The sequence below is a fragment of the Macrobrachium rosenbergii genome, chromosome 10 (genome assembly GCF_040412425.1).
Source record: "Macrobrachium rosenbergii isolate ZJJX-2024 chromosome 10, ASM4041242v1, whole genome shotgun sequence".
NCBI classification, from domain to species: domain Eukaryota; kingdom Metazoa; phylum Arthropoda; class Malacostraca; order Decapoda; family Palaemonidae; genus Macrobrachium; species Macrobrachium rosenbergii.
This window is the reverse complement of record NC_089750.1, coordinates 61244707-61252206: the sequence shown is the minus strand read 5'-3', so window position 1 is coordinate 61252206 and position 7500 is coordinate 61244707. Positions and strand designations below refer to the sequence as shown.

The following is a 7500-nucleotide window of genomic DNA, read 5'->3' as shown; positions in this document are numbered from 1 at the left end:
AGATAAAGACCGACAGAGACAGAAAAAGAAGAAAAAAGTTAAGTATACCTTAGTTTTACCAGACCACTGAGCTGATTAACAGCTCTCCTAGAGAGAGCTGGCCCGAAGGATTAGACTTATTTTACGTGGCTAAGAACCAATTGGTTACTTAGCAACGGGACCTACAGCTTATTGTGGAATCCGAACCACATTATAGCGAGAAATGAATTTCTATCACCAGAAATAAATTCCTCTAACTCTTCATCAGCCGGCCGGGGGAATTGAACTCCGGCCCATCGAGTGACAGTCTGAAGCTCAACCGACTCGGCCAACGAAGGGCTTAGAAAAGAGTAACTAACAAACAGATAGACTGAACATTTATGGCTTATCCAATTATCTCTCTCTCTCTCTCTCTCTCTCTCTCTCTCTCTCTCTCTCTCTCTCTCTCTCTCTCTCAATTTCAAAACGACATTCTCCCTGAAAAACAAATATGAATAAAAATGGAGCAAACAAGGACGGCAATATCGAAAATCCTCTTTAATATGGGATTAATATGCAGTGAATCCATCACCTGTTCTATATAGGCTACACTTCGGTATAAAATGAAAGTAGAGGGAATCCATCACATCTCCCATACATATGAAATTAACCCGTACAGTATATTGTCTCTCTCTTGGGACAGATTCTCTTGTCAAGAATGTTGTCTCGATTTACCGAAGAGGAAAGAATAAGTTACCTGTATATTATTATTATTATTATTATTATTATTATTATTATTATTATTACTGAAATAATATTGTCTCTCTCTTGGGACAGATTCTCTTGTCAAGAACGTTGTCTCGATTTACCGAAGAGGAAAGAATACGTTAACTGTATATTATTATTATTATTATTATTATTATTATTATTATTATTATTATTATTATTATTATTATTATTATTATTATTATTGAAATAATATTGTCTCTCTCTTGGGACAGATTCTCTTGTCAAGAACGTTGTCTCGATTTACCGAAGAGGAAAGAATACGTTAACTGTATTATTATTATTATTATTATTATTATTATTATTATTATTATTATTATTATTATTATTATTGAAATAATATTGTCTCTCTCTTGGGACAGATTCTCTTGTCAAGAACGTTGTCTCGATTTACCGAAGAGGAAAAGAATACGTTAACTGTATATTATTATTACGTTAATTATTATTATTATTATTATTATTATTATTATTATTATTATTATTATTATTATTATTATTATTGAAATGGAGAAAACAGATCCACAGTTATGTATGGGTGCAAATATATTTAAAGATAAATCTATACAGAGAGCTTTCGGGAATCAAACATATTCCCGAAAGCTCTGTCTGTGATTTATTTTTAAGTATATTATTGGTACCCATAAATAACTGTGGATTTGTTTCTCCATTATTATTATTATTACGAGCTTGATGTCGCGCGCTATGCTGCGCCGGAACCCGGCACTGCCCGTCACCCTGGGCAGACAAACAGGTTTGAAGGAGGAGAGTAGATGTGTTATGTCTCCCCTACCCTCACGACCCCATATCTACCCCGCCCCCACCTGGGGCGGACAAACGGGTTTGTAGGAGGGTGGATTGTCATGTCTCCCCGATCCCCTAGATCCACTTGGATTTTATTATTATTATTATTATTATTATTATTATTATTATTATTATTATTATTATTATTATTATTATTATTATTATTAAATATAGAAATATTTTGTATTATAGCTTGAAATCAGCTGACAGTATTATTATTATTATTATTATTATTATTATTATTATTATTATTATTATTATTATTATTAGAATGTTTCACCAGAAATTTGTTGTCATAATATTCATACGTTCTTGAAGGAGTGTTCCTTGTATTAGAATGCATTTTTTGAGCAGGAGTAATGAGAAGACAAAATCAAGTCTTAACTCACCAGTCTTGGACACTGTTAAAGGACTCTTCATTAGTGACGTCATACATTAGGATGAAGCCCATCGCTCCCCTGTAGTAGGCCGTAGTTATGGTGCGATACCGCTCTTGTCCGGCTGTATCCTGTGGAAACAGAGAATAATAATAATAATAATAATAATAAAAAAGTAATTTCAACCTAGATTACCAAAGGTGATTTGTGTGTGATTATATTCCACTTGGATTAAATGATGAGAAGGTTTTTTTATACAGGCATGTATCCTTCCTTTAACGGGTTATGGGATGAATTGGGCACTGACAGTTTCCTTGTCTCGCTCAAAAGCCATCTCCTGTTAGGAGATGACTCCAATAAGCCTTTTATGTCTTACTGATGGAAATTTAAGTGGCATTTAAAAAAAAAAAAAAAGAAACTTGAATTAACTGTGGTAATGGTAACAACGTGAACTTCATTGTGGCCTTTTTAAATATGGTAATGGGAGATACAATTACAGTTTCATCGATGTGACTCCAAGAAATTGCATCAAATTCGCTCCGACCTCTTTTGATATGGAAATTTGATGCAATTACAGGTAGATCAATGTAATTCCAGGTAGTTAAACAGATTTCGTTGGTAGCCTTTTTGAATAAGGAAATGAGAGACAAAGTGAGAGATTATTTGATGGAATTGCAAGAAATTGCATGGAACTCGCTTTGACCTTTTTGGATATGGAAATGTGATGCAATAACAGATAGATCAATGTAATTCCAGGTAATTAAACAGATTTCGTTGGTAGCCTTTTTGAATAAGGAAATGAGAGATTATTTGATTGAATTCCAAGAAATTGCATGGAACTCGCTTTGACCTTTTTGGATATGTAGATGTGATGCAATAACAGATAGATCAATGTAATTCCAGGTAATGAAACAGATTTCGTTGGTAGCCTTTTTGAATAAGGAAATGAGAGACAAAATGAGAGATTATTTGATGGAATTCCAAGAAATTGCATGGAATTCGCTTTGACCTTTTTGGATATGTAGATGTGATGCAATAACGGATAGATCAATGTAATTCCAGGTAATGAAACAGATTTCAGTGGTAGCCTTTTTGAATAAGGAAATGAGAGACAAAATGAGAGATTATTTGATGGAGTTCCAAGAAATTGCACGGAATTCGCTTTGACCTTTTTGGATATGTAGATGTGATGCAATAACAGACAGATCAATGTAATTCCAGATAATGAAACAGATTTCAGTGGTAGCCTTTTTGAATAAGGAAATGAGAAACAAAATGAGAGATTATTTAATGGAATTCCAAGAAATTGCCTGGAATTCGCTCTGGCCTTTTTTCTTATGGAAATTTGATACAATAACAGATAGAGTAGTGTAATTCCAGGTAATGAAACAGATTTCAATCGTAGCCTTTTTGAATAAGGAAAGAGAGGTAAAATGAAAGATAAATCGATGAAATTCCAAGAAGTTGCATGATTTTCACTGTGGCATTTTTAGGTACGGAAATAGCTATGATACAATAACAGGTAAATCGATTTAATTCAAGGTAATTGTATGAATTCCACTACTCTCCTTTTTGGATAAGGAAATGGGAGACATAATAACAGATTCATCTGTGTAATTCCGCGAAATTACAGTGGATTGACTGTCACCTTTTTGATATGGAAATGGGACATTTAATAACAGACAGATCGGTATAATTCCAGGTAATTCTCTGCCGTTTTGAATATGGAAATGTGAGACAGTAAAATTAATCGAGATCCCGGATGGAGTTCTAAGTTCCAAGGAATGGCGCTGTCCTCTTTCATGCCGATGGAAGAGGACACTAACGTGAAAAACTCATTTATTTAACAATCATGAAGAGTCGTTCCAGGACTGAAGACGTACAGCGGAAGGATAGCAATATTCACCAAGGACGAATTTACCAGCGCCTCGGCATCGTCGGAAGGACCTGTCCATTTCCAAATTGCTCCGATTCCCCCAACGTGTCCCTGGGCCGCGTAAAGGGGACTGACGCTAATAGAAGTTCCGGACAGATCGATGGAAGGGATCCGTTACACGGCCCTTCTGGAAAACGTTCCGATAGGATACGGGGTTGGGGGGGGGGGAAGACGGCTCTCCACATCTGGACGAATACATTGGGAGTATCCATTTGGTTTACCCCGTAGAGGGTTAGTGCTGTCAGTGCGCCTCATGAGGTGCAGTGTAAGCATTATATACTTCAGGTTCTTTGCAGCATCCCTTCGGCCCCTAGCTGCACCCCCTTTCATTCCTTATACTGTACCTCTGTTCGTATTCTTTCTTCCATCTTACTTTCCACCCTCTCTTAACAGTACGGTAGTTTCATAGTGCAACTGCGAGGTTTTCCTTCTGTTACACCTTTCAGTCCTTTATACTGTTAATTTCCATTCAGCGCTGAATGACCTCATAGGTCCCAGTGCTTGGGCCTTTGGCCTAAATTCCATATTCTGTCTATCTATCTATCCATTTGGTTTGCATCGGGATGATTCTGCGTTGTAAACGTTCTGCCGTTTACGAAAGCATATTGCGAAACATTTACGTTAATTATTTACGTAAGGATAGCTAGAGTTTCCTTGACTTTACTTCATTTCTTTCAGAAGTTCTGTCGTCAACGTAAACTGAAACTAATATATCCACTATACCTGGAGAAGACTGAACTCCTCACCGCTTTGGTGTAAAATTTTTCGTCTTTGAGAGTTTCATCCAGAATTCAATTGAACTGCAAGCATGAAGTTTTCGTACCGGAAGAGAGGTCAAGAGGAAAGAAAATTGAAGAGATCCAAGATCACTGATGAAATTTCATTTTTCTGGGGGCTCTTCCGGGTCTGTTGTGTTGACTTTTGTATTCGCTCTGTTAATAATTTTTTGGGGCTGTAACAAGCGTTACTGAACAAAATGACACGAGTTTGCGACGTTATTGCCCTTCATCATTCTTTTTAATTAAATTTCCTCGTTACTTTATCGTGTAAAAGCTTTGTATAAGAATAGGCAGTAGATAGCCCAAATGCCATTGAATTAGGAAGTGATATGAGAAAGCTACCTTTCAGCTGTAGGATAAAAGAGACAGAGTAGCCGTATCTGACCAACAATGTAGTATTTAGAAAGAAGGAAGTTGAAGAATTGATTTTGCTTCATAATCAGCATTGACAGGCGAAAAGAAAATGCAATGAAGTTGTACGGGTATATAAACATGATGCTTTTACTATCCAGATTTCTTTATTCTTTCCTTATTCACGTAATTGTGCCTATTTTGAATAATGATGAAAGGTCCATTCAGGATTTGGAATACGGGGATTATTCAAGTAGCGAGAATTTATCCTGTGTTAATGGTGGGAATCCCAGCCATTGTGGTTTCAGCTTTAGTGAATTCCGATCTATTTTCAGTATATAAAGACCCTCGATTGTTCTGCAGTTTTCATAGTCTCAAGAGACAAGAGACACTGGAAAGTATATTCACACTTTTCGGTGCTATTTTATCATATTGATATCAAGCGGCTTTTGGAAACTAAATTACACTCACTTCGAGAGTTGCTTCTTTAGAGACCATCAGAAATTCTGAGATGTACTCATGTGTTGTTACATAGCCCATGAACAGTAACCCTAGTATTGCGAACATCATGTTATACTCTCGTGGTAACCCGGGAAGAATGCAAACTGATTGAAGAGCATTGAAAGGAGACGACAGAATTAATTCATAAGAGGTTCTGGCAACAGTATTCCTTCAAAAAAAACTTCTGGTATTGCATTTTCAAGCGTCAAACTTTTCACCGCGTAGGCAATGTTTTTACGTACTGGTGTCAAATTAAGTTCGTCAGAGCGGTGTCGCAAGCGCACGAACATGCGCAACTTGGACTGCCAGTAATGGCTACTTGCTGCAAAGTTTGACGGCAAGATGCTAAAGGATGGAAGGAGACGTGCTCGGTCGCTAGTCTCCGCATTTAACCTAAGACAGTGTAGCTGGGATGCGTTGAAGCTGAGCGTGACCTAGTTGCCGGTTGTCATTGCCCGATGGTACGAAGGAGTTCATTCCTTCCTTTTAAAAACGAAAGAAAGAAGTTATTTTGGATTTTTCCTAGATAGCGGGCCCCAAGGGTTTAACCCAGTATGTATCCACCTTTGCGGCGTGTTGAGTACAAGCCCGTTGGGGATGACCTTAAAAACATAAACAAAAGACTGTAAATATCATAAAGATAATGACCCAAAGGAAATACTGGTCCTTGATAACGACCCCCGAACTTTGCTGGGGGTCAATATTTAGAAAAGATCCATTATTTTTCATACAGTTTGGGTAAGGTTTTCGAGTTGACCGGATAATCTGTGCGAGAAAAAAGTGGTTTCATAAGTATGGAAGAGCGATTACCGTTCACTTCTTCTTCCTTTAGAATAGGAATACAGCGATATTATACTCGTATATCAAAACCAATCAAAGACGTCTGAACAAGATGTGCAGACCATAGACGAACCTAATCTCATTTTGTTAAAACGGAATGATAAGGATATCTGGAAACCAGATAAAAAAAAAAAAAAAAATTTTCTCTATCTTTCTTTCTTTCGCTTTTATTTCTTTTTTTTCGTAAGTTCCATATGCTGGTGTCTGCTTTCCTGCTACTGTTAAATCTCCATCCTTCTGTTGCAGCTACTGCAGCTGATGTTGATGGCGAGAGTATAAAAGGCTCCGTGTAAATAAAAGAGAAGACTGGGAGTGAAAGGCTCTGGGGGAGTGAGATGAGCCCAGAGACTGATAGTAATTAAGGAAAGAAGATACAAACACACAATATTATATATATATATAATATATATATATATATATATATATATATATATATATATATATATATATATATATATATATATATATATATATATATATATATATATATATATATATATATATATATACATATATGTGAATATATGTATATATATCATATACATATATAAATATACAGTATATATATAAACACACACATATATAAATATGTGTGTATATATATAAACACACACATATATGTGTGTGTGTGTGTGTGTAGAAATTTAAAGATTCTTCGGAAAGGTTTATAGTAGGATTTTAATTGAGTAAGCACGATAGATGACCGAAGGGTTGGAAGGGAAGTGTGGTGTGGATTAAGACCACAGAAAGGGGTGTGGTTTTAAGAGTTTGTATGAATCAGTTTTAAGAGAAGATTAGAGTAAAGGAAGAAGCGCGTTCAGAAGTGATTCGTTTGGTGTTTTCGATATCTATATCTATCTGTCTATCTATCTATCAATCTATCTGTCTGTCCATCAATTTATATCCATTATATATCCATTATATATATATATATATATATATATATATATATATATATATATATATATATATATATATATATATAAAGACACCACACAAACATATATATTTTTTGCGTGTGGTGTCTTTTTATATATGTATATATATATATGCATACATATACTGTATATGTATATATGGATAGATAGATATAGATTTAGTAAAAACCAAACGAATCACTTCTAAACGCGAGTCTTCCTCTACTCTAGTCTCTAGTATATATATATATATA

At 35.4% G+C, this 7500-nt stretch overlaps 2 protein-coding genes across 3 annotated transcripts in view; one reads left to right on the top strand and one right to left on the bottom strand.

Annotated features, from left to right (window-relative positions):
- The window catches only part of LOC136842679 (cytochrome P450 2L1-like), a 197898-nt gene that overhangs the window by 17619 nt on the left and 172779 nt on the right, over window positions 1-7500 (top strand). The window lies entirely within an intron of this gene.
- The window catches only part of Rab3 (RAS oncogene family member Rab3), a 181942-nt gene that overhangs the window by 28072 nt on the left and 146370 nt on the right, over window positions 1-7500 (bottom strand). For both annotated transcript variants that reach the window (XM_067110338.1, XM_067110337.1), the window contains exon 3: window positions 1935-2053. In XM_067110338.1, the coding sequence (XP_066966439.1) occupies window positions 1935-2053 (119 nt within the window). The remainder of the gene's footprint in view (window positions 1-1934; window positions 2054-7500) is intronic.